Source organism: Cebidichthys violaceus, unplaced genomic scaffold, assembly GCF_023349555.1.
Source record: "Cebidichthys violaceus isolate CVI_PGR_0920_01 unplaced genomic scaffold, fCebVio1.0.p SCAF_5, whole genome shotgun sequence".
NCBI lineage: Eukaryota > Metazoa > Chordata > Actinopteri > Perciformes > Stichaeidae > Cebidichthys > Cebidichthys violaceus.
Window position 1 is genome coordinate 4,582,149 of NW_027176705.1, and position 27,676 is coordinate 4,609,824.

A 27,676-nucleotide genomic window follows, 5' to 3' on the forward strand; every position below is an offset into this window, starting at 1 on the left:
TTAAAATGAGCTCCCACGGTCACACTGTGTACCGTTTTTTAATGTACAGACACTGGGTTTGTGATTGCTTGACAAAAGGGCCGACTCACTCATCACAGTTAATATTCAGTTTTACAGACTGAACAAAAGAGGGCAGCATTAATCAACCAGGAAGATTTTAAGTGACCTGAAATCCTGATCAGACCTATAATGGCAAGTTTACGATATTTTTGTTGCATGGTTTCAAAAGAAATAAAACACATTGTTTGTCTAAGATTAATTATTCATTAATATATTCATCATATATTTCACTAACCCTCTCTGCTGCTTAATCATAACATACTGTAGTATATATGTCAATCACAGATCAATTAAGACATCAAAACACAAATAATTTACAGAAAATACAGATTTGTTTTACTTTTCAAATGTTTGAAAATAAAATACTTTACAAAACAGTGTAATAGCCAAAGTGAGCCTTCTATTCCTTATCAACTGACATTCTGATACAGGACTGCATGCAATTTGATATTTGTTGACATTTAATGAATGTCACGCCTGTGTTGCGTTGCATTTCTGCAGTGTATGCAAACCCCAATCCTTGAAAGAATGACACCTCTCAAACAGGACCAGTGTGGGGGCAGATGCCGTTTTTTTCCCTTCATAACTTTCTCTACAAGAACATAATATCACAAACCACATCTACAGCCTCCCACACAATTTGTTTTCTTTATCTTCTCCCTTCAAAGGTCATCTGCGAAGATAAGACACGCCGGTAACCTGAATTAGACTCTGGAGGTGGGTCTGGAGACACGTTTGCTGCACTTGAGAAAATGCAGTCAAATCACGTGACTGCCACATAATAATAATCTGATAATTTAATGAGAATATATTTGTGACAAATCTGAATGCAGACAGTGAGTTATGAATTGTTTAGATTAATGTGGATGCATGTGGCACTATGGTTATTATAACTGAAAAAGCTAAATCTTTAATGTGATTGCACCATTTTTAGGATAATCCCAGTTAAATTAGTTTTGCTATTGAAAGTCAATCTCATAGCATCCTTGGTTATAACAATTATAGTCACATCTTTCAAAAGTATAACTGAATACAGACTGGAATTGTTGGTACTTGTGTGTGACATTACTGATTTATGCAATAATCACGTATGACTAAATGACAGTAACTGTTGCTCAAAGTATAGTCCTTAAAGATAATTACTATTGTTGTTTTTAGGTTTCCTAACAAGCAATATTATTGATTTATTACTTATTTAAGTCAAGTAACTTTACATCTGTTCATAGAACACTTTTATACCTGGGTGCTGTCTAAAACGGCAAGATACTGTTAAATTGTATAAAGTTTAAAAAGGAAGCAAAAAATGCAACAGCTTTGGTGTATATTTGGAACTCAAGGGGACTTTGATTGCAATGACACCAGCCCTTACAGTACTACAATAAGAAGAACATACATATATATTTTGGGAGAGAATTGCTTCAGAGGGCGGCAAAGAAGATAAAAGGGTTAAACCTTGTGCTTTTGCTTGGAAATAAAGACCACAGGAAATGTGATATTGATGCTTTCAAATGCATTTGTGAGCGGAGCGCCTTTTCTTTACGCCCACATGCATAGGTATACGCAATGTGGCTGTGTACGAAAAAAAAGAAGCTGCTGTCTGCTGTGCATGCAATTTGTGTCAAGGATGGATTGATTTACATCAAAATGTGCTCTTGCAGAATTTTTTTGGATTCTCGATATCTGGTGATGATCTTTGGTGCTTTCTACTGTGCCTGTTCAGCTTGAACAACATACAAAGTTCATTTGATATTTACACAAAGAATATATATGTACTCATTTGTTGCTTTTATCGCAGGTTTATCATAAAAGCCCTAAAATATTATTCTTATTTCATTAATCTATAATAGAATTAATAGCAGCAGTAAAACACATAATACAAACTTACAATGTTATGACTTTGCTTATCAGTGTTGCAATAACCTTTGATGAAACAATAAAAACTTGCTTGACAGAGGCAGATATTCTTGATCAGCCGCAAATATGTGTGTGTGCATGTGTGTGTGTATGTGTGTGTGTGTGTGTGTGTGTGTGTGTGTATAGTACAGGGAGGGGGCATCACAATTTTTACAATACAATACAATAATTTATTAGGCTACTAAAACAAATGTTGTCAGGCAAGAATGTCATCAAAGTAGCAACACGTTAAAGCTTTAGAATGCATCAACTTCTGTGTTGCTTACCCCAATAAAGATTAACCTGAATAGATTGATGCTTTGGTTAGAGCCACAGAGGTTAAAGGGGGTGGAACAGCCCATATACAGATTTATAAATGGTTGGATCACAACATCTCCTCAACTTGTTGCACCTTTGGCCAATATTTTAGTGTAGTGTCCTGGTACGAAATACCCACTCAGTCCCACCAAGTGCAGAACACTGTGCAAAATTACCATTTGAGGAGGCAGTAAGTGTAGAATATTTTAAACTGAGTGTGAAACACCCATCGGAAGCCTGTAGAATCAGGGATAAAGGTAGCAAATAACTACAGGTTTTTAAACTCTTTGCTCTCAGAACACAAACAGCATTTTTTTCTTGCAATGGCTTTTTTTCTTTTCATAATTGATGTGCTATTTAGGCTGCATTATAACCTAAATAATCTAAAAAGCTATGTTTAAAATGTCTGTTCTTCCCTACAGTACAGTAGCATAAGACCAAATTGGCTGATTAGAAATGAATGGGCTGACGGGCTGCAGGGATCTAAAGGTAGAAAGTGCATCATGTCATTAGATTTACCAATCCTGGTTTGGATTGGAACCACACAGAGAGGCAACATTGAGAGCCAGGCGCAATCGGATGTAATCTACTAATGAGTGGTTGGAAGAAAATGGAGGGCCAATTAAATAGAGCAAAGTGGCTGTAAGACCTAGTTGTTGCAAGGTTAAAAGGTTCACTATACACGTTCAAATGTAAGTGCACTTTGTTTTGCCAAAACAGCTTATTAACACAGTGATAAGACATTATCAAAGATATTAAAATATATATACATATAAATATAAATATTATTTAGCCTTCAAAAAATCACAAAGGCTATTTCAGGCCTGTAACTTGTCTTTCATACACTGATTATTAACTCCATAGCTAAGGAGCTGTGTGTGTGTGTGTGTGTGTGTGTGTGTGTGTGTGTGTGTGTGTGTGTGTGTGTGTGTGTGCCCGTGTTGTGTTGTGTCTGCTGACGTCACCACTGGAACAGCCTTGTCACGCGGGGTTAGTAAAAGTTGGGATAGAAGCTCCGGAGAGAGCGATAGAGAGACAGACCGAAGGAGAGATAGAGAGAAAAAAAGAGGGGGGGGGGGACGGGACAATTAAACGGACTCTTCATCAGCTTTATAGCGGACATTAAACACGGGCAGAGAAAGCCGCTTCTTTGTTGTTTACACGCTCGACTGTCAGAGAGAAACAGTGAGGGAAGAAGAGGAGACGGAGGAGGCAGACGACTTTCTCTGAAGTTGAAGCCACACATTTCGCCAGTGCACTAACTGCCAGAGGAAGAGGAGCTGACCGACCTGTATTTTGGATTTGTCCAAAACCAGAGGGGGAAACACGGGAGCTCGTGCATTAACGCGTATGAGTTATAATAACTAAAAGTTTGAAGTTCGGCGTCGTGGCAGTCGGTAAATGTTGTGACATTTTAGGGGAGAGCATACATTGCTCCAGCGGTCGACGGTCGAGTGGCGGGGTGAAAAACCCGAGCTGTCAAACCCGATGACGACTGCGAACTGCCCCGGGAATGAGGAGCTGGACTTCCGACTGATCTTCGGAGAGGACGGGCAGCAGCAGCCGCTAGGCCCCGCAGGTCAGTGAGTTTCCCCCCCGTGTATTGGTGGTAAACTTTCGGCACAATAGCGTTGAAGTTACCCACCTAACCTAAGCTAATATTACTGCTGGCTTAATTCAGCCCGGCAGCCTCGGTACTGTGTGTGTGTGCTCTTCCTGTAAAAGAGGAACCGACTCTAATAAGAGTGTTTCTTTTCTTCTTCTTTTTTGAGAAACGGAGATATTAAAATATCACGCTCTCTATCGTGGTCGCCCAGCTACTGTCCACAACACCAGCTGTCATTAGCTCGGCATGCTAGCAGGTTAGCACAAGTGCAGTTTATTGCCATATTCTCATTAACTATGAATAGCTTTGTCGACTGTAAACGTGGACGCCGTGTGGCGGGACTGCAACCGTTAGTTAGTTTGACTTGGTGGAAGGAAGAGCTCCTTTTCAATGTCACTGATACTCAAAGTATCACATGCTAGTATTGTCAAAACCTTTATTCAGAAATAAGTAGTTGTTTATGTTGATATTTGTAAATTTAAAGACATGTCTAAGAGTTATGCACAGCAAAAGCAGCACATTGTCCTATGCTGTGTTTATGTACAATTAATTACAGGTTGACAACTTTTTCTTATTCAGCTTGTTTCTGCAGGGTCCAGAAATGAATGAATCCAAATATGACAAAAAAAGAAAATAACATATAAATATTCCAAGAATAAACGTGTAAATACAATTAAGGCTTTTAAATATATATATATTTGTGTATATTTATTATTATGGGTGTCACCATAAAAACATCCCAACACCAACACAAGACATTAAAGATACATTTTAACATTGGTAAGTCGGTGTGTTATCTGGGAGTAAAATGTTTTAACATTGTGTCTAGCTAGTTAACGCAAAAGTCTATTAAAGTTTGTCAACTTTGTCACTAGCTGAACAGTCAATCCAGTCTTTTAACTCTAAAAACTACAACAAACCTTGAATTTAAATAGTTGCTTTTCCATTGAAATGTTGGGTTGTTCACTGTGATTGCTAGATGTCAAATGTTAGGGACACAAACAAAAGAGGGATGTGTAAAATCATCAGGTAATTGTAATTATGCTTAACACCTTTAGTAGTGAGGAACTTCCACTTAAAGCAACTTTGAGTTAGTGATTGAACCTGTTGTAAACCATCTTTTCTCACCCTCAGGATATGTTGTCCTTGACGTGCTTCAAGTTCAATCAACAAGTCGTACATTGCTGTGATTCAAAGTGCGTCAAACTACATTACATTACATTACATTACAGTCATTTAGCAGACGCTTTTATCCAATGCGACTTACAATTCAGTATCTACGGTATATATACCGTAGACGCAGCTACGGGAGCAATTTTGGGGTTAAGTGTCTTGCTCAAGGACACATTGATATGAGACTAGTGGGAGCCGGGGATCGAACCGCCGATTGAAAGGCAGCCCTGCTCTCCACTTAGCCACCGTCACCTACCAAACTATTTGACAATACCAAAACCTTAAAACGTCCGTCGTCCTGGTGGATCAGTGATCTGAGGCCATGCTTAATGAGATGGTTTGGGTTTGAGTCTATGAGGATCTTTGCCGCATGACACTGCTCTCTCTCTCCTCCAGGCTAAACTATCCCACTGAGATGACAACGCCTAACAAAAAGGACAAAACTCAAAGATAGTAATAATTATACAAATCGAATTATAATTCTAATATTATAATTATTAATTTAATTAAGAACTTTAGTGCAAAATATACAACATTAAGAACTTCTGTGCAAAATAATATGATTTTCTGAGAAATTTGCGTTAGTATGTGCTTGTTATTATCAATTCAGACAACATAATTGTGTATCATGATACCTCAATATGATTTCATCACGATATGATTCCATTGAAATACGAAATTATCTTATTGAAATATCGTCCAGCCACCCTCATTTGTGAAGAACGGGTTATGAAGTGAATGTTTTTATTTGTTAGGACTGTTTAATAAACAAAAACATCCCAACCATAAAAAGGGTTAGCATGGATTTGAATATTTCACTCACTCAAAGTGTATTATAGATGCAGGGAAGTGATGGAACAAGCAGGTATAAATATAAAAAAATAAACTTATGTTTTCGGTTTGGATAAAAAAAACTGCCACGCTGCTTTTAGATTCTGTTCAGTATCGAACAATACCGTTATTGTTGGACATACAAACAGTCACGTCCCGTTAAAATAAGTTATTACGTGTAGGGATGCATTATGTATTATATAAAATCTGCTTGAAATTATATTATGGGTGTCAAAATGACTTCAGATATAGGTTATTGATCATATTTGGTATGTGGATAACTTGTTTTGTACAGGTTCATAAGTGTGTGTTGTCATTTAGACCATAGATATACATATAAGATAAGTATACTTGGCAGGTCCTGTTTAAGCATAATGTCTCTATTGAAATGCAAAAGGTTAAGTTGATATGTATTATGATTGAGAGGGGCAGATTTCCCCTTTAGTCACTTGAGGCCAATGAATGACTGATAATTTATGCCTGTTTCTTAAATCATTACAGACACTTGTTTTGGGTTGTTCATTCAGTTAAATTGTGATAATTGGTGTGAAAGAGTCTTTTAGAGGCTGAGTGTCATGTGATGCAACAAAGGCCATGAGCTGATTGGAACCCACTAATTAATTGATTCAGGGCATCTGTGTTTGTTTTTGCATATATGCTAAATTCAGCTCCTTTGCTGGTTTCTGTCTTTGGGCCGTGACTGTCGGAACATTCTTCAGTGTCCTTTTCATGGAGCTCTGGGAAAAGCAATGACTCCATCAAGGCTTGGCTTGTGCAATCTTAAATCAATTTTTCCTTCGATTAAAGAGAAGAGAGTTTGATTTGGAAATGGGACGAGGGGGAAAAAAGCTGCAGCTGGAATAAGTGTCGGAATATAAGCAGCTCCACTGTGCAAGTGTTTTTTAATCTGGTCCGGACTGTATGAGTTGGCCCGGGGGGGGGGGGGGGGGCGCCTGTCCAAATTAATTACGGGAGTGCAATGCAGGATCACACAGCCGGAGTAACTGAGTTGGTCTCCTTCTCTGGAGGCAGGGATCAAGTCAGGGCTTGTTTTTGTAACAACCTCCACTGAGATTCTTATTGTTGAATGGTGCTTGAACTGGGCTGTGAAGTTGTGAAACGGGGGGGGGGAAGTCTCAAAATAAAAAATCACACTTCAGCCCAGTCTTTGAGTGGGATTCAAACTCTGTGTAACGGTGTGGTTCAGCATAACGCCTGGCCTCTCCGTCCGTCTGTTTTGTTCCTCTCTTCTTTGTCATTTCCTTTGAGTGTCTTGTGTCTTCATTTTCTTGCTCTCTCTGTCTGAGTGTTTTCTTGTTGCTCAGGAAACAGCCTTCTCTTTGAGGTGAAATATTCCACTGTTCTATTCAGAGGCATTGGGCAAAGCTTACTGTAAGGGTTTTCCCCTGATTATGTACAGCGCCAGCTGAATAGAAGAAGAAGAAGTCCCTCTGTGAATCAGTGTCACTAGAAAGTGAGATCGGAGCATTTCAAATTCACTGAAATACAGCGAAGGGATTATCAAAAGCGTATTCTGCTTTTTCTTGGTAAAGGAAATGACCTAAAAACATTTATTTATTTATTTATTACACTATATTTATCCCGTTGAGGGGGAAATTTTTCTCTGCATTTGACCCATCCCTGTACCAGGGAGCAGTGGGCTGCCCATGACAGGCGCCCGGGGAGCATTTAGGTTTACTCTTAAAAGATGCATCGTTATTGTTTTCATTTATGGTTCAGATCCAGGTGATATGTACGTAGATATATATATATATATATATATATAGAGAGAGAGAGAGAGAGAGAGAGAGAGAGAGAGAGAGAGAGAGAGAGAGAGAGAGAGAGAGAGAGAGAGAGAGAGAGAGGTTATATATGCTGCATATATGTTGGCCAATAAGTAAGAAGAAAATTCAGTACAGAAATGTCAAAGACACAAATGCAACATTATAGAAATAATTTTGCAGGATTGTGTTTATTTCTATAAAACCAACTATAAAATGTCCCACTCAGTACATATCTTCTCACTAAATTATATATTGATAATTCAAATTACAGGGTTTTCAAAATATTTCTTTATGTTTTATGTTTGTGTATCAGCCAATATATCGGCATTGGGATTTTAAAATTTAGAATATCAATATCAGTATTGGTCGCATAAATCGGTTCAGCTCTAGTTTGCCATTTGCTACATTGTGAATGAAAACATCGTATGAAGTCCATTAGTTAGTTTGTAGCTAAAGGCATCACTAATTCATTATGGTAATGATGGCAACTCACCACCATGTGGTTAGCTGAGTCGCTAACACTGAATGTTATTTTCCACATTTTTATCTATCTTTTTATGGTCCAGATAAAGGTAGTTCCTGTGTTACCCAATTGTCTTTTTTTTAAGTTAGAGAATAGAAAAAATTCTTCTTAGCAACTTCTCAGTGCTTTTGACCCATCTGCCATGTTGTAATCCAAGTGGCAACATAAGAAAAGGTTTGCTTCTTTGTCCTGGAAGTGTGAGGATTGCCCCGAAACTGCTACATACAAGACTCTGCAGCTTCTAACCAATTTCTTTCTAACCAACCTCTTAAAACAAATGCAGCAGCAAGTGGTTTTAAAAAATATTTAAATTGTTAGCTTTAAACAAAGATCTAACTCTAGTCCAAGCCTAAATAACCCAACGCTCTAAACTATGAATCAAGACAAGAGGAGTAGCAAAATATCGTGAGGAGTGGAAAAATGAAACAAGTAAAGTGAACTGATTCTCATCAGTTTTAATCACTGTGCAGTGCTTTTTTTTTTGTTAGCCCTCGTCTTATGGCCACAAACAGCCAAAGGACAAGTTCCCCGACTCATGTGTACTGTGACAACAAGTAGCAACTCAGGAAAACTCAGAAAAACAGATACAGACTAACCAGGAAGTCCACTTTCTCTGCAGTTCTTTTTATTAAGCTTCAGCTAAACTCTCTTTACCCTCAGTGATCGTCTCACGAGCTCACAGTAGGTACTGTGCAACTCACAACAGAGAGGAGAAGGAGCAAGAAGCTCAAGTTTCAAATTGAGTTTATTTTTAGAGAACAACAACAAAAACAACAAACGTTGACCAAAGTGCTGTACAGTGGTTGGACAACAGTACAATTTATTATAAGACTTGTCCAATCGGGCAGTTGTGAGTTATGTCTTTGCATTGACTTAGTTTGGCCTGTTCGAGCAATTTGAAAATGTCAGTCTGGGCCCTGAGAACTTTTATGGCTCACTATTTTCTGACGTTTTGTAGATTAATAAAATTTGTGTTACCCCCCCTAACTAACAAACTAATTCCTGAGCTAACTATAAAGGTACGCTTCTAGACAGACAACTACTACACAACTATTTAACAATAAAATCGATTCAAAATTCCCTGTGTTAAAAAACGTTCACCATGAAAAGCAGCGACGTACTGTGTTATGTCTCCATTTTGCTTTAATAACACGTCACTATTGCTCGTTCTCTTGTTTTTCTGCATTTTTCTGCAGCAGTTTTTCTTGTTATAGTTGACCTCAGTGCTGTTTTCTTCTTTTAATTAGTCATTTTAGGCAGTTGGAAAGCACAAAAACACTCAGGCGGCCTCCCAGAGATTAACAAAGGCAGGGTGGACCACAGGTTAAGAGGTATGTAAGTCATGTTTTTAATAACTTCCATCGACCTTTTCGATTTGGTTGTACATTCTAATTATAGAACAAATATCCCCATCACTGTTTTTGACTCTAGTTTCCATCTTACAATATGTTGCCACATGTATTTAAAGGACCACTTACTCCATTTGTGATCGAGTGTCTCATGTGAAGTGGTAGAAATGAGGTGTTGGGGGGGGGTGTGTGCAGGTGGCTGAAGTGGTGGCCTCACTGGGAGTTAGAGGTGGTATGAGGCGGGGGGTAGAAGTGCCCTTTATGGGTGGCAGAGTAGCAGATCCACAGTGGAGGTGTGTGGCTGTCTGCCCAGACATGCCATGTGGGGTTCAGATGGCCGGGTGGAACCAAAGGAGAGGGGGCACACCGCTCTCCAGCTGCTGGTAAAGGGAAGATGAACAGCTCTGTTTGTCGAGATCTTTCTTTTTTCTCTTTCTATGTAATCCATATATATATTTACTTTGTAGTCCTTGCTTTTTGTTGTGGTTTTTCGGTTACCCCCGTACCAGCACAGAACATTGTAGACCCACCACCAGGACGACTGAGGCTCCTCTCTTCCCTCACTGCTTTCTCAGGATGTGAAAGAGACCACCAGTGACATCAGAGAGACTGATCTAGGCTAATGAAATCTCCAGATGCCGGCAGTCACCACAGCCACTTAGTGACTTAGTCAGGTCTGATTGTGTTCCGTTGACATGCATCAATGTTTCTTGTACCTGTAGGATTGTCTTTGTTGTGTTTAGAAATGAAGACATGTCAAGGATCGAGCTGAGAGCAGCTAGCGGAGAAAGAAATGTTGCCCTTGTCTTATGTTGTTGTCATTGCTCTGCTTCTCTGAACCAAGAGCGCGGTCCTCTCAGTCCTTGTCGTGGGAAAGACTGAAATTACATCGCTCTCATGGTGGACTATTTTGAGCTCCCAGAGAGAGTGGCAGAGGGCAGGCGGCAGGTTCTAGTGACTCGTTTCTATTTAGCTCAGGAGAACCCCTCTCGTCCCAGCACGTTTGCAGCCTTCAAGGTTTTACTGCTCGAGCACTTTGCGATCTCACCGGGGAGAGGAGTGGAAGAATGCTGTGCGCTACATCGCCAGGTGAGTGTGTGTCGGCACTCCCGGACTCTAGCCAGGTGTGTTTGTGTGTGTGTGTGTGTGTGTGTGTTTGTTTGTTTGGACTTTTATGTTGAGGGGTTGGAGCCGCTACTCATACAAGCAGCTGTCATTCAGAGTACAGGCTGTCCTGAAGCTATGTTTTATTTTATTACATCTGCCCTAAAATAAGTACATACACATATGGGCATTTGGTAAGCGGTCTCCAGTCTAAAGTTTAAATTTCGTTCCATTGTTCCATCGTTCCATCTCTGGTTAAAATTTGAAATATTATTTAATGTATTCACTACACTTGACTCCCGATGTGCAGTAAGCTTGGGTCTCTTTTTTTGTCATCTTAATTATGAAGCTTGTTGATATTCGACATATCAGACACGTACTGTAGGACATGCTTGTTGGTATGCATAGGTATAGTTATTATAGCAATGTCCCCACAAATTATATCCAAAAAAAACGTTCAAATGGAAAATAAAAGAAGAGAGGAAAACATACCAGCACAGCTAGGAGAGTGGAGTTTGACAGTTACACGAGTTTCAGATTGAGGGCTTTATTATTATCAGGAACAAGCGAGTGTATGAACCTACAGGCTCTAATACCTTCATGAAAATGTAAAAGACAGAGAGGTCATAGGTCAGACAGTCATGCACGAGGTCCACATGTGGGGGCCGGATCACTATGTGGGTGCCCCCTAACCCGGCTGAACCGAAGGGGTCCCAGCACCCAGTGTGATGAATGAGACGTTTGTTTCCCGGGGCGAGGCATGAGTAACTATGTGTGGTATCTGTCTAGTTTAAATTTAGTGTAACTGAAGCTACCGCTGGCTGCGCTGTATCAACATGTCAGAGGCTGCATTACACCAGAGAGAAAGCTGTTGAACTCCTGCATCTGGTTTTCTTTTTTTTTTCGTTCTCTCTCACTCTCCTTTTTACTATAAGGCATGGCTTGCTACGCAGGGATTAGCTTGGGTTTGAATCCTATTTTAATTTAGGCTACCTCTCAATGCGGCTAATGCTTAGGATTGGCACCTCTACCCCATGCTGCTTTTTCTTGTCCCGAGTTAACAAGAAACAGCGACTGTTGCATTGCCCGGTGCGGGGAAATTCAGATGGGATACACAAGAAAATATTGAAATTAAGTAACTTCAGTTGTGAGGCATTAGTTAGATTATCAAGGGGATGATGGGACACACTTCAGTTGGGGCCCCTGTGTTTGAGTGGACCCTACTACATGGGTCAACATTGGAATGTGGACCATGTGGACTTTGACAGCTGGGCGGAAAGGGCACACTAATTGTGGATAGAGGTTCTAACAATATGAACTGTTGATCACTTCATGCACTACACAAGAGTGTAACACATGAATTGGGCCTCGATGGTAAAGATATTGTTGTCAACTTGTTTTGAGCCAATATGTATGAACTTGCAGAGCTGTGAACAAGATGTAAAGGAAGGAAATTTCTCACTTCCATTTATGTTTTTTGGGGGGAAATTGCTGTCTTCCTGGTTTTTTTTCCTTTATCGTTTCCTGTTAGTTTGTTTCTGTTGTGGTCGCCTGATTACAAGCATGATAAAGAGCAGCAGGACTGTTACTAGCGGAGCAGATGGACCCTTTACTTGAGGACACTGCGTTTCTTTTTTACCACCTCCCCACATCGTCACCATCCATCCCCCGTGCTGCTCAAGCCACACAGGATGTGAAGTGTGTTCTGTTGGTACAGTTGTTTAATCAATCTTTGTGAAGGTGGGTCAAGGCCAGGAGGTCGGGGGTAGCCATTGTTGACATGCGGAGATTAGGAAAGGTGTACAGGTACATTTAAAACAATCTGTTCTATACACACTTATTTGTTGATGCTGGGATACTCCAGGAACATAGTATATACAGTATATAGTATAATAATCTGTATGATTTGTTATGGACTTGGTTGGAGGATATTGGTTGACACACTTGTGCATTTATCAGCTGTGTGTATATACTGTAGTCTCACTACTAAGTCCTCTCTCTCTCTCTTGTCTCTCACCGCTCTGTATTCCTCTCTCAAACACCTTCTGTGTCTTTCGTTTTCTCTCTGTTTCCCTGTATGTCCCTCTCCCTCGCTCCGTCTCTCCCTCCCCCAGTCCTGACTTTCTTTTCAGGCACATGCACAGTCAGCCCTGACAGATTGTTTAAATGTCACCCCTGCTAGCAGCAGCCTCTGATGTTATCTGCTCCGGGTTATTGCAGGCCATCAAGCAGCTCGTGTTCGCCTTCAAGCCAATAATTTAATGCGCTGTAGCTCTCCTGCTCCACTGAAAATCAATGAACCACCTGAGATGTTGTTGTTTAAATGCACAGATGAAACCAGGTTATTAAGAGAACTTTTGGGGAGGTTTACAGCGTGCATTTAGACCTAGTTACTCCAAAATCTGTGTTTACATGGCAACTGTGGCTCAGTGAAAGAGCGGGTCATCCTTTCGGTGCGGTTCTATTCCCGGCTCCGCTAGTCCACGTCAATGTGTCCTTGTGCAAGACACTTAACCCCAAATTGCTCCCATCGGCTGTACCGTCATTGTGTGAACGGGTGAATGACATGAAGTGATAAAGCGCTTTGAGTGGTCGCAGGACTAGAAAAGTGCGACACAAGTACAAGTCCGTCCATTTCCCTTTTACATGCAACTGGTCAGCAACCCGATGTTTGCCCTACCTACTATATATTTGAGCTACGCTCTTAGAAATAAGGGTGTGAACTAGAAGCATATCGGGTTCAAGTAAGAATCCTTGTCCTGGGCTTCGTCATGCAAATGCATGCGCAGAAAAACGTAGAAACCCAGTTAAGCATACACGTTATTGTTTTTTCCCAAACCAGGTTTCTTGACAGTTAAGAAACGGGGTTACTTTCAAAAAGCCAGCTTTGTTCGATGGATGTAAACACACTCACGGATACAACAAGTAGGAGTTGTTTTACTGGGCCTGTAAACGCTAGATTCATCAGTGAAACTATTATGAGAAATACTAGATCAATATTTGGGCGATCTGGTTTTATAGCATTTTAGTTGGGGCTGTCCTCGACCAAAGAAATTCTTGTTAGTCAACTCTCTCGACTAATCGATCAGTTAATTTAATCGACAGATCCGTACAACTGAGTTTCTCCACAAAGTATCACACAGAAGCACCACTTTAAAACGTGTGTTTACCAGAGAAGTGCTCGTAAATTTCTTGGAAGTAAGTCATTCTCTCATAAAATGACTAATCGACTGAATAGCTCTTAGTCGACTAAGATGAAACTGAAAGATTAGTCGACTAAGAGGGGGCAGCCCTAATTTTGATCAACCTTATGGAAAGCTTTGCTGCCGTCAGGGATGTGGCTCTAGTTTGGTTTTGGACATATCTGTCAAATACGTGCCGTGTGATCCTGACATATAATTTAAAGACACACTTGAGTTTCATTTCTGTCGACATTTAGCTGTACGCCTAGATAAAAACTTACGTTACAGAAACGTTCTGCATTATCTGGTGTTTGTCTTATTTTAATTAAGTGCTGGATGTCTGAGAATTTTCTTTACTCTAATGATTCCTGTTTGAATTACTAGTCCTACCTCTTAGCAATTATAGCTTTGTTACTTAAGACTTGCCCTTACAGGAAGTTTCCTAACCGCATTTTTCATTCATCTTTGGTGTTCAGACCCCCGGGCAGTGAACTCCATGTGTGAGGATCTCAGGCATTCACAGTCAGGGTCCTCTTCTAAATCTGTGCTGAAATATAATTCTCATCTTAAGGCATTTTACTGAATCCTATTTATTATTCATTTTATGTTGTTTCACTTCTTTTAAAACTTGTGTTTTACTAGTTTGTAAAGTATAAATGCCATTCGAATATAGCTCATTTTTAGGATCAAAATATAAGTACTAATCTTTCCTGATGTGTGTATATATATATATATATATATATATATATATATAGTACCACATTTGATGTGCTCTAATGACAATTAGTGATGTGTTTGAAAGGGATCTTCGTGCGTTGGCGGGTATTTAGTTCAGGTGGCTACTTGGCACTCTATGTTTATCCCATAATGTTATCTCGGCATGAGATTGTTAATTAGGAGCTTAATTTAGCTGCCGGCATATGTTAACATTGGCTTAGGCTGCCATTGTTAAGCCTTTGCTGGCTGCTGAGTCTGCTGTGACGGCACAGGAAGGCTTTTTGATGTAACCCTAACATAACATTAGGATAAGACAGGAACAAAGCTCTGGAGATGTCGGGTTAGACCGAGACCCGTACCTCAGGATTCTACTCTATATGTCCGATGTGCCTCATAACTCTAGATAAATCCAGCCTGCCTCTTTTGGATTTCTCTCTAGTTCACTCTCACTTTTTGTGCACTGACCCAAACCACCTACACATAGTGTACGGGGATCATTAGAAGGTTTGGCACAGACCCAGTCAGCAAGGTTTACAGCCACAGGTGTAGTCCTTACGATACGTGTGTGCATGTGCGTCACAGGCTCTGTGTTTAGAAGCGTAGGCAACGAGCCAGCTGCAGTTCTTGGAAAACTCAAGGAGGAAGGAATTAAATTTGCTTTTGTGAGCTCTGCTGGGAATCACTGCAAATATCTATATCAACCGCAATAAAAAAATTAAAAAAGGTTTTTAAGACATCTTGTGCTTGAAAAGGGGTTATTGTTGAATTATAAATGATTTAATGTATCAAGGTATACACCCTCCATCAATTTCATGATTTCTCTTACAGTTTCATTAAGTCACAACGGGCCACTGACTCAGCAATCCTTGCTGTGGTTTTAAGGTACATACAAATCAGCCCAAATAAGTTAAATCAAGATGAAAAAAGAAGATAATTGTTTATTATAAACATCTACAAGATAAATCTCCCTGTGGAGTCCTGCTGATGAAGCTGATAGAATGATGAGTTGATGAAGGCGAGGTGGAGCAGTGCGTAACAGCAACATGAACGTAGTAGAGGTGGAGAAACAATCATATTTAAAAGGAGACGGCAGCAAGATGAAAGGCTAATGATGTATTTGTATTGAATAGAAGAGACCAGCTGATCAGAACAGCTGATATCATGATTGACAGCCCCAAAACGATGACAGCAAGGAAATAGTGAGTGAGCATGCGTAAAGAGGAGTGACTGGCAGAGATGTACGAGAAACAGACGACAGGCCTAGGCGTGCAAAAAGTGTAATCTTCCTCACTGAACTTACGTTAGAGCTTCATCTCCACGCGGTGAAGTATGCGTGATTTAAATGTGAAAGAAAAAGTTGGATCGGTGCACCCCTGACCATACTGTACGTGACGTGTTGGCACACTTGTGCTCTGGTCTGTTGGTCAGCAGCTCTTGAGGCCGGCTGAAAGAGGAGACCGGGCTGAACACAAAGCCCTCTGTGCCGCGGATGTAAGCAGAGCCGGCTCTAATCAACCTGCTCGCCCACCACAAAGGGAACCCTGACTAAGGTTACCCTCCAGCTCCAGCAACACATGCTGTTGGGGCTAGTGGGTAACATAAGACCGTAATATGTGTTGGGGTGTGCGCACATACATATGCACACAAACACTCACACACACACACACACACACACACACACACACACACACACACACACACACACACACACAAGGGTACACTCACATATACCCAAACAGCAAATGTGAAAAAGACACAGGAAGGCACAGAGGCACAACCACAGGCACAGAGGAGCATACACACATTGAAACACCACCCACACTTTTATACCCATGCACATGTTCTCATAAAGAGAGGTAGACAGAAAGATCGCGGGCGCGCCGGCAGTAACCAATGAGCTCGTCATCTTCTCTGGGAGGGATAAATCCTTCTCTCCCTCAGTAGTACTTTCTCAGAATGTGGGCCTTTGTGTCACCGCCGGTCACAGGACCCTGACACACTCTGTGTGTAGTGAGAGTAGGAGGAGAGAGGAAACAAAGTCTCTGCGGATTATCCCCCCGAAATGAGAATCCCCAGGCAGTGTGACGGTCACCCAGAGGCTTGTTGTGTCAAGGAGGCAACGTGGACGCCACCGTCTCCAGTGGGTCCCGAACCGTTCCCCTGTGGTTAGCGCGAGAACACGGCGTTCTTTTGTGGAGCGTCACAAACATCCACAAAGACGCGGACTCCACTGAAACATCTCCCAGTGAGGCGGAGCTATTATTATCTTTGGTACAGCAAAGCCTCTTACAGATCTTTATTTAACCAGATTGGCTGTCTGATGTATGGATACCTGAGGAGGCTTACAGGAACATTGTGGGGGCTTTGCAACCAAGGCCTTTGATAAAAAACACACAATACCACTACTCCTCTCTGACCTCCTGTCCTAAGGTGACTGGTGTTTTGCTCTGACTGGGGGGGTTCCCACCTCGTTCCTCTCACTGGAAGGTTTTAGGTAGCAGGCTAATCTTATCTCAGGGAAGGGAGAGGGCTGTGAGCCAGGTAACATGGTCGTCCCCTGTCTGACCCTTATCTGTGCAGCTACTTACCTCTCTTCATAGTGTATAGGATGCAAAAATAGAAAAGCAGATGGATTCTTTCTGCACTCACCAAATAAGAATTTGCACTCAGTATGTTAAATGAACTCAGCAGAGGGATTTCTAATCTGTTATCTGAGGAGACAGAGAAGCAGACTGCTCTCATTACAATCACTGGGCCAAGTCAGATAACTCATACAAAGACCAAGACTCTCCCACACCGTAATGTGTTTAACATGTATCATACATTTTATCCAAACATAGTTATAACATGATGCTATATACTTGATGATTGCCATTGCTACTGGAAGTACACAACAGACATGGCAGTAACAACATTGCCTTCTTCGCAGTAGTTTACACTAAACAGGTTGTTATCTGTGACCACAGGCTACAAAATACAAAGCACAGTGTCGGAACATGAACCATCAATGCCCAGCTTTTAAGTTAGTTTCTAGTGACTGCTGCTCTTTATAGCACATTTCATAACTTACCTGATCCAGCAACTGCAACTTTTCGTTTAGTTTTTTCTTCGTACAGTAAGAAGTTCTAAATAGATCGTTGCTTAGTTGGTTATTTCAGCCCTAATGAAACTTGCATCAGTCGTTGAAGTACTTGTAAGCTTTGGGTGAAGTTCAAATTGCCAAAGCATATGAATTGAATTTGTCATTACTTGTGCAGGGAATTGTAGATGAAGCAAATTGTGAATTGTGTTTTGTCTTATCTTTTAAATGTGACAATTTTATTCCTAATATTCAGTTGTAATGAACAAACTTACCCTCAGAGTAAGCTTCATGAACAAAACAATGCAATGCATAAATCCTCACAAAAAGGAAAATCTAAAAACACACTTCCAGATTTACCAAAGTTCAGGGAAAATTTTGTTGCAACTTTAATTGGCTTGTAATTAGTCTCTAATTAGTACCTAATCAACAGCACCTGGTACTGACCTGCCCTGGATTATCTGTATTCAATTTCTTTTTAATGTGATTCTCCAGAGCTAAAACAAGCTCGTCAAGTTGTGTTTTAGCTAAGCAGCAACCCAGAAAAGCCTATTCAGAGTTCTTTTAGCAAATGACAATGTATGTCTTATCTCTACTTTACTGCAGAGATATTCATGTCTTTGTAAATAAGTCTCTAGAATAGAGGCTTTTAGAAGGGAGAATGAATGCAATGTGTACGTGTTAGTTGTTGTCCTTCTTTGACAAATTGTTTAAAAAATGCTTTTAATTGTGATTTATCTTTATTGTAATTCTATGTTTTATAGAAAGAAACAGGGACACTCTCCTCGTGTTATTTCCCACTTCAGGCTATCACACTTCTTTCTCTTCCTGTCGACTCTCGTCCTCTTTCTGCTCGTCAGTCAGTCAGATGTTGTGGTCAGAGGATCCGTTGCCGGGTCTTGTGACAGACAGGCAGCGCCAGCTCCAAACTGAGCAGCTATAAATAAAGCTCGCTGCCACTGCCTCTGTTGCTGCTGTTGGATAGAGAGGAGAAGAGGACAGAAAGCAAAAACCTTTTTACAAACGTCTTTGAGACCATCTGTAATATCAGATTTTTACAAAGCTTTCATATTACTGGTATTATGGTTATCATTTACAGTCAGAGGACACAAATAAGGCAACTTAAAAGAACTTACCACCAAGCTATAGCCCATTTATCTTACTTTGTTCTAGTTTTCAAATGTAAAATGTGGTCTATTGCGGCAGGTAGGTACATTTAAGGAATATAGGGAAGTGTAATGATTTCACAATCATCTCCTGTGCAGGCTACAATGTGGTTTTAGCTTAGCTCATCGTTTAATACATGCTCAATCTCATTGGCCTATAATTTTAACATGGTCATTTTGCAATTTTCTGAATTAATCATTTCTTCTTTTTTTTTTTGCTAAGCAGAAGTTGTATTCATCATAGTTTAAAGGCCAAAGACAAGACAAGACAGGAAGCCTGATGTTACATGACACTTTTTTATTTTTAAGCTTAGTTTCTATTCAAAATGGGTTACATGTTGTGGGTTAAAATATGTTATATATGTATGTTATATATGTTATATATATATAATTCCCTAAGCGTTTCTAATGTACAAGTGCAGTGAAGTTTCCCATGCCAAACATTGGGTTACTCCCAGTGAGAGCAGCAGAGCGTATCCAGTGTAGGTTTATCAATAACCACTAACAGAGTAGTGCCAATGCGGACACTGGTCTCTTGTCTATTTGTTTGTGTGCGTGGGTGTGGGTGTGTGTGTGTGTGTGTGTGTGTGTGTTGACCTTTGGTATAAATAGCCTGCCGGCGCTAGCTGTGATGACAGCGGACAGCACGCACCGTTGTGTGAATTTGTTTCCTGAGTAGTGCTGTTCATTGGTTATCCCTCTTGGAACAATGCCTGTATGACTGCCTGCTACCCAGCAACACTCTGGCCTCTAATTTCCTGAAACTGGGCTCATTCGCAAACTCAGGGCGCAACCGTATATGGGTCTGCGATCAAATAGTTTGGACTCAAGCGCGGTCCCGGTGAGGATGAATACATTACTCGTAGGTGGACTGTAGTAGCAGCAGGTTGACTTTACAATAATGACCAATTGCATCTTCTAGTCTTATCCATTTTTAAGACAAAGTATAACAGGCCTGGAGGAAATTTCAGACCACTGTGTTGTGCTTCAGGAGTCCCAAGGCACAAATACACAGCAACCCAAACAGTAATATACAAATATGCTCAAATACGCTTTTATTGTCAGCAGAAACTCTAATCTTGGATGAAAATTGCCTCATTATTATGTTTTTACACTGTCTATTCCTCTCTGCCATACTGATTTAAACTGTGATCAGGATGATTAAAGGGTTGGATAGATGCACATGTATCAACTATATGCCTACTAGTGCTTTTGTGTGATAAACACAACCTTAGCTGTACCACTACAGCCCTATAGGTAGCTATCCCTAGAATGTGGCTTTAGGAGCTGTGACACAACTAAGGTGTAGTCCTTAAACTCTAAACTCTGTTTTATTTTAATCCAAAGTATGGAGATTTGCTCTGGATGTTGCTGCCTAGAGTAATTTGGATTGTACTTTTTCATTAACACAATGAAGTCAAACTAAGAACATTAAAGAAAAAGTAACAGCAGAAAATAACCTCCAGATTGCTGTTTCTTAATCGTCCCTTTTGTTTTCTTCTCCTAGACCTGGAGCCCGATGACAACACGTCATTTTACATCCTAAACGTGGGCCAGCCCCAGTCTATGGTCACCAACCACCAGTCTGTCGGCCTGCCTCGCCATGGCATGCAGTCCCACTCCCAGATCATCAGCAATTCCCAGCGCCTTTACTCGCACAAACCAGGACCCGAGCCTCCGAGCTATGGGGCGCAGAACTCCAAGTACGGCACCTCCCCTCTGCTGCCCTCTGCTCCCGTGGAGGCACCGAAGGCCTTTGAGTGCCCCAGTATCCAGATCACTTCCATCTCCCCCAGCTGCCAGCAGGAGATGGATGCCAATGAGGAGGATCTGAGGGCCAATGGTCCCGATGGGGACTACCACGGCGACAGGCCCCTGTCCAGAGACCACCTTTACTTGCCCCTGGACCACGCGTACCGGGACTCTTCGCTCAGCCCCAGTCCGTGCAGCAGCCTCTCCTCCAGGAGCTGGTTCTCTGATGCCTCCTCCTGTGAATCCTTCTCGCACGTCTACGACGACGTTGACTCCGAGCTAAATGAAGCGGCCGCTCGCTTCACCCTGGGCTCCCCTCTCACCTCCCCGGGCTGCGTCTCCCCTCAAACCAGTGGCGGGGTTCTAGAGGAGCAGCCCCACTGGCAGCACCAGCACCCCGCCTTTGTGCACCACTCTCACTCCATCAGCCTGTCGCCCCGACAGTCCCCCTGTCACTCGCCACGCACCAGTGTCACCGACGAAAATTGGCTGAGCCCGCGGCCGCCTTCCAGGCCTTCCTCGCGCCCCACCTCACCCTGCGGCAAGAGGCGCCACTCCAGCGCCGACATCTGCTACCCTGGCTCGCTGTCTCCCCATCACTCACCCACACCCACACCCGGACCGTCACCCAGGGGCAGCGTGACAGAGGACACCTGGGTTGGCAGTCCTTCTGTGGGCATGTCACCCTTCCAGTGTTGCCCGTCCGAGGCAGACATCCCATCCAAGACGAGGAAGACCTCACAAGACAGAACGTCTATGCAAACGGGGAAAGGGGAGCTGGGGCTGGATGACCAGGGAAATATGTCTCCTAATCTAGACTCTCCTTCAGACGACGGCTTGCACAGCCTGAAGAAAGACGGCCCCGGGGAACAGTTCCTCTCGGTGCCCTCTCACTTCTCATGGAATAAACCCAAACCTGGTCATACACCTATATTCAGGTAAATTTGCTGATGTTGAGGAGAATAACAGTGGAAGATTTTGACTCTAATCTCATAGATGCAGTCACCTAATCTAGTTTAAGCAAAAATATTCATGCAGATGTAGAGGAGTCGATGGAGAGGAAGTGACTGGAAAACATTTGTATCTGTTCAAATGTCAGCGAGGACTTTCTCAACTGGTTAAAAAGAACTTTCTGTTGCAATCCATTTGTTCTTTTCTACTTCCTGTTTGTATTTGAGAAAGACTTGGTAACAGTAGTGACAGCAATAGTAGTGTGGAATAGATTCTTGATGCATAACATCCTTAAACTTGAAAAGATTTTTTACTTATAGCCAAAAACGGGAGGTGGTGTGCTGATAACTGCCTCTGTGTCTGTCATTTTGGTGAAATATGAATGCAATCACCGCTCGGCAAAACAGCAATTGTCTTCAATCTTAAAAGCAATTACTAGGGCAAGGCTAAACAATACTGTAGACCTCAGTGGTAAATGTTTTTATAGAGTGATGTGAGGTGTCATAAAGATTGAAAACCCTTTTTGATGTGGGAGAGGAGTGAAAACATTGCAGGGCAGTAAAGGAGCATTAAATAGCCTGTTAGATGACTAAAAGGCTTGTTGATGGATCAATGTTCAGTAACAAGGGAACTTTGAGCTTTGTATCAGCAGTATAAATCTGACTTAGAAACATTGTATAGTAATACAAGTTTATTAGTGAGGAACACGGAGGGCACACTACTGACTCCTTCAAGCACATACACACATACACACGCACACACACAGCAAGTCACAAGCTCCACATTAATGAAACTCATATTGGAGTTTTCTTAGGAGAGGAGTCTGCTGTCTGTTCTCCAATGTGTGCAGCAGATGAAGACATGGCCTTGTTTGTGTGCACTGGCCCCTAGCACTGTAAATCAGCACAGGGCACATATGGCAAAGGGGCCACGACACACACACACACACACACACACACACACACACACACACACACACACACACACACACACACACACACACATACACACACAAACACGTGCATAGACATAACAGAAATGCTTGCTCACATAGACCTAACACTCTCCAGACAATAACATGCCAGGGTAACAGGGTCAGCTTTATGATGAGTCACTGTTTGATATGTGCATCCTTGCCCTTGTTAGTGACATTTCCTGAAGTCACGGCTAAGACAGCGACAGAATAACATTACTGTAGAGTCAGGTGCCTGTTGAGTTGTCTGTCTGGTGAGGTGTTCAGACGCTTACTTCTGAGTCTATTCTCAGTCCTTTCTCCCTGAGCTGTCTGCAATGAGATATTAATGGCACTCTTATGTGTTTACTGCCAAAAGCTTTATTTCAACAAAAGGCCAGCATGACCATCTGCAAGGAAATAGTCTAGCAAGTGACCAACTAACCACTGGTTTCACTAATTTGCTGTATTTTTTTGGGTTTGGACCTTAAAGGCAGGAGAGACAGAAATAAAAACAAAGGAAATAGTTGTAATGGGCTTTTGATGTAAGAAATGAATATAACCCTGCATTGTTATGCATGACATATTTATGGTTAAGTATCAATTGCAAGATAATCTGTTCACAAGGTGTCATTTCATGACTTCATATGTGACTGGGCCTCACAATCATGTGTAGATGCAAGATTCCCTAAATCATCAAATGGAAAGAATGCTATAAGGATGCTATGAAGGAGACAGGATGAGTTGTGGGACTGTGATTAGGCCGGGAGCCCCGACACCACGCCATAGTCATTTGAGAAAGGTTACGCTCTGTGTGAGGACATAAGGCCGCCGCTTCTGCTCCGCTTTGCCCCAAAGCTCATATTTCCTCTGTCCTCCCTCTACTCCTGTTACCGTGGCAGCCATGCAAACCCGCACTTCCTGGGCGGTTATGTCATGGCTGTCGGGAGGAAAACCAAGGGTTAGGATGCCTCTGATACACCCGAGTTAGATCTGAGATGGAGCCGCTGTCAGTAGAAAACAGACGACACATTCACCATCACAGTTACTCAGAATAGTTCACCATACGGTGGTTTTAAAGCAATGATGTCAACAATCATGACAACTATTGGTGGTATATTGTGTGTATATAATCTCATGTGATTTGCTCAACCTGGCCAGTTAGTCTTTATGTAACAAGTTACAAGCTGAAGTGGTTTTAGATGACATTTCCATGTCATCCGTGTGTCACATCTGTAGAATGTAGCTCAGTTAGATTTTCAACCACAAGGCTGCATTTAAGCTGCTCAAAAACCTCCACAAAATGTCAGACACATGCCCCTTTCATTCCAAAATGCAGTCTCTTCTTTTGGATCCAGTGCCAGTCTGTAAGGCGGTTTATGAAGTGAAATGACTCCACTGTAAGCCTGACTCACATGTCTTTAATTCAGTCTGATCAGATCGGCCTGCATGTAGCCAGCTCTTGACGGACGCTTGGAAGGGGAAGAATTAAGGGAGTCAAGCCGTGCTGGCTGAAACTTTACAATCTTTCCCTCGAAGAATTATTTGTACTGTCAAAAGATCTAACGTGCAGTTTAGACTCAGCTTATACCACCGTGTGACCGTGTGCACAAAGAGCCTAAACTGAGGTAGAGATCAGTGTGTAGCGTAGCTTGTCTTCCTTTTCAGCCCATGAGACAGCATATACTCGCAGCTGCAGTCGATTCACTGACTCAGGCCTGACATACGCAGCCATTAGAGACACATATGCAGGGACGCAGCATGATTTATGATTGTGTGTACTGCTGTGCTAAAAGAAAACAATGTCACTTTGTAACACCTGGACGACACACATACAGTCTAGCTCGTGCTACCTCTTGTATCATGAATAATTAATCGTGTACACAGTCAAGATGCGACGAAGGTTGACTTTGTGGCTTTTACTACAATTCAAGTACCTCTTCAGGTTAAACTGTACTGTAGTATTTCAGTACAGATATTTCAGAGTAGAAGACTTATAAAGAGAAGTAGATAAACCATTAACCATTAATCTAAAGAAAACTTAACAAACATAAACCAAACTGTGCATGAACAATCTTTATGGACATTTGAAAATACACTTTTGGACCAGATTACCTCCCATTTTGGGCTTTTCCAGATGTGGCACTATGCTCCTAACCTAACAATAGATACAACATTTGGAAAAGGTAACTGCTTGGTTGTTGTTAATGGTTGTTTGTGTTTACAAAATGCTTTGGAGATAAACTCCTGCAATGCACTCAGATGGAGAGACCCAGTTTCTCTGTGGAGGCCATTGAGTGTTTTATTTGTGAGTGCAGCTGTTCAAATATGATTGTGACCTACACGGATAAAAAAAAAGAGGCAGTGAGAACAAACACACAATACCAGCCTCTTTGATGCATTACACACACACACACACACACACACACACACACACACACACACACACACACACACACACACACACACACACACACACACACAGAGTAATTTACTCACCGTCTGACACACTCTCTTCACTGACCCACACAGAACACTCACAAAGAAAAACCCCCTTAGAAGATGATTCAACCTTAAAGTGTTAACCTGACCTATAACAAGTGTTATGTTTAAGAACAGGATTAATGCATCTGGGCATTCCAGTGATTCACTGTCTGGTGGGGCTAAGACAACAGACTGTTATAACCCCTATTTTACACCTAGTATGCTGTCTCACACCATGAAGGGGAAATACTTCTTTTTCAGCTTTTGGACATTTTCAGACAGCCTGAAGATCGTCTTCACCCACCACGTTGAAAGACGGGTTGTTTTAGGAAGGAGAGGTTTTCTTGCTTGACCGTACTCAGTGATGTCACAGACATTACCATACGTACAGAACATTTTGAAATATAAATGTGAAGCAGATTTTCTTAGGGACATTTTTTGTGCTTTAATATTTTCATATTTTATACCACACTGTATGTTGTAATTATTTCATACCAAAGCTCTTCCTCCTTGTGTGTGCGTGTTTGTGTGTGTGTGTGTGTGTGTGTGTGTGTGTGGTTTTCCCTCATCAGGACCTCTTCACTGCCTCCACTTGATTGGCCACTGCCCAGCCAGTTTGGCCAGTACGACCTGAAGATAGAGGTCCAGCCCAAAGCTCACCACCGAGCGCACTATGAGACGGAGGGCAGCCGAGGAGCCGTCAAAGCAGCGTCCGGAGGACACCCGATCGTCAAGGTAAGACCAATTACCCAAATGCTAACAAGCTTAGCGGTGAGAAACATTCGTCCTGACATTATTACGCATTAAAAATGATTAAAATCCATTTTTACAGAATATTAACTTTGTTTTTTATGCTCCATTAAACAAAATACCGGTGTCTCTGCCATGCTCAGGATTACATTCCTCTCCGAGGTCAGGACTGACTCACTGTTTGTGTTGACATGATGCTGGCCATGCATTAGTTAAGGGAGACCCTGTACACTGAGCGCTTATCATTCAGCAACCTACCTGTCATCTACCGATAGCTGCTACTAAGACTAATGCTACATCATTGGACTCTAGATAGGTAATAGTTCAGCCTTATTACTGGTTGTTGTGATGTGCATTACAAAGTTTTACAGATTTGCATGTGTGGACGGTCACATGGATCCTCTGCCACAGCAAGACTGTCAGTCAAGCTGTTGAGGTAGATAGACAAGCAGGCAGCTAAAGAGAGCTGCCACTATAGCCGAGTCAGCTGCTTTGTAATTTGATAGCACCTGAGAGAGAGAGAGAGAGAGAGAGAGAGAGAGAGAGAGAGAGAGAGAGAGAGAGATTTCAGTGCCATTAATATTTCAAGAAGACCGTGACGAGCTTCCTTTGTGCGTATGATTAGGATAGGGCCTTAGAGCTAGACCATGACCACATTGTGGAAGCCAACAATGGCTGACTTTAGACTGACAGTTCGATCAGCTGTTCAATCATGTAAGTATGGCCACATACTGTCAAATCCTCTGTATATTTGTCACACCTGCATCTACCTTACAGTGGCTCCTACATCAATACATTCTTACATGGTAAGGCATGTAAAATGCTTTGGAAACACAGCCCAATTTGTGTATAATTAATTATGATTAATAATTGTTTTGTTATTGGTTGTGGGGAACATGTGTTATCATTGCTTGGCACTACAGATGGGAAGGTTTTGTCCTTTAGGCCAACTCAGTCAACAGCACAATATACACAAGATTATATAACAATTTTTAAAAACCGCAACATTCGAACAGCTGTGGACACAATATTTCCTGAAAGAACCACGGAGCCCAAATGACTGCCATTTGTTGCTTTAGAAACAGTCTATGTCCTCATGCATTTAGTCATGCAGGCTCCCTCCAGGCCAATCATTAACCATCTCAACCTCAGTTAGACCAAGACTCCATCCTGCCATATGTGACGATGCATAATTTAGCCGTCAAATGTTTTCAACCGAGCGTTTGCCACGCTTGCCCTCATTCATCTTCCCCAGAGGGAATAGTTTGTTGTTATAGCAGTGCATTTGGGTTTTTACTGTTGTGTGAAGACAGCAGACTGGTTTGTTTAAACATTTTTTATTTTTGTTTTATTTTATCAAGTTATTCATTTTTTTTGGGATAAATCTTGACCAAGATTACAATCTATCGCAACTCCGAATGCAAAACAGATGATAAGCCACAAGAGAAGATACGTTTACTTCTACTCATGTACTTGTTTAAGATGAGGTTCACAAATCACTGTGTTCTGTTAATAAATTGCTGTACAATGAATCCCACGTAAAATGGTTCAGCAGGTTGCTGACTTATAGACTTATAGTTGCTAAAAGTGAAAGAAGTCACTCAGTGTTTATTCTTTAGGCATTCTGTAGCAGAGTGCTGCCACTAACAGTGCTGAAAGTGAAAATGTAATTTATTTCTGCTGAAACGCACTTTCGGGTGCAACCAACTGCAATAGTGTTGTCACGGACAGAGTGGGAGAAGCCCACAAACAGCTTTCACTTGTCATGAGCAGCGGTCTATGGAGCTTTGTGTGGGAGGGAAGAGAGAGCAAGAGAGCTTGATTAAGTTATTTTTTATATGATATTAAACAAAATAAATCCGTACACAATTCTGTATTCAGCAAATATACATATCACTCCACTGTTTTCAGTGAAGTGGCAGTTAATCGTTTTAATACCTCAATATTGATAAAGTAATGACCAAATGTAAATTGTTAACCCAGAAATTACAACAGATTTCCT

The 27,676-nt window shown here is 41.6% G+C and overlaps 1 protein-coding gene across 2 annotated transcripts in view; it reads left to right on the forward strand.

Moving 5' to 3' along the window:
- The first annotated feature begins 3,270 nt into the window (after positions 1–3,270).
- Positions 3,271–27,676, forward strand: part of nfatc3a (nuclear factor of activated T cells 3a) — a 55,580-nt gene continuing 31,174 nt past the window's right edge. Inside the window, exons 1-4 of one of the 2 annotated variants that reach the window (XM_068730220.1) lie at positions 4,057–4,133; positions 9,436–9,519; positions 20,293–21,475; positions 25,497–25,659. In XM_068730220.1, the coding sequence (XP_068586321.1) occupies positions 4,124–4,133; positions 9,436–9,519; positions 20,293–21,475; positions 25,497–25,659 (1,440 nt within the window). In that variant the 5' untranslated portion in view covers positions 4,057–4,123. Of the gene's footprint in view, positions 3,851–4,056; positions 4,134–9,435; positions 9,520–20,292; positions 21,476–25,496; positions 25,660–27,676 lie in introns of those variants that run through there. The other variant, XM_068730221.1, reaches the window with a different exon arrangement.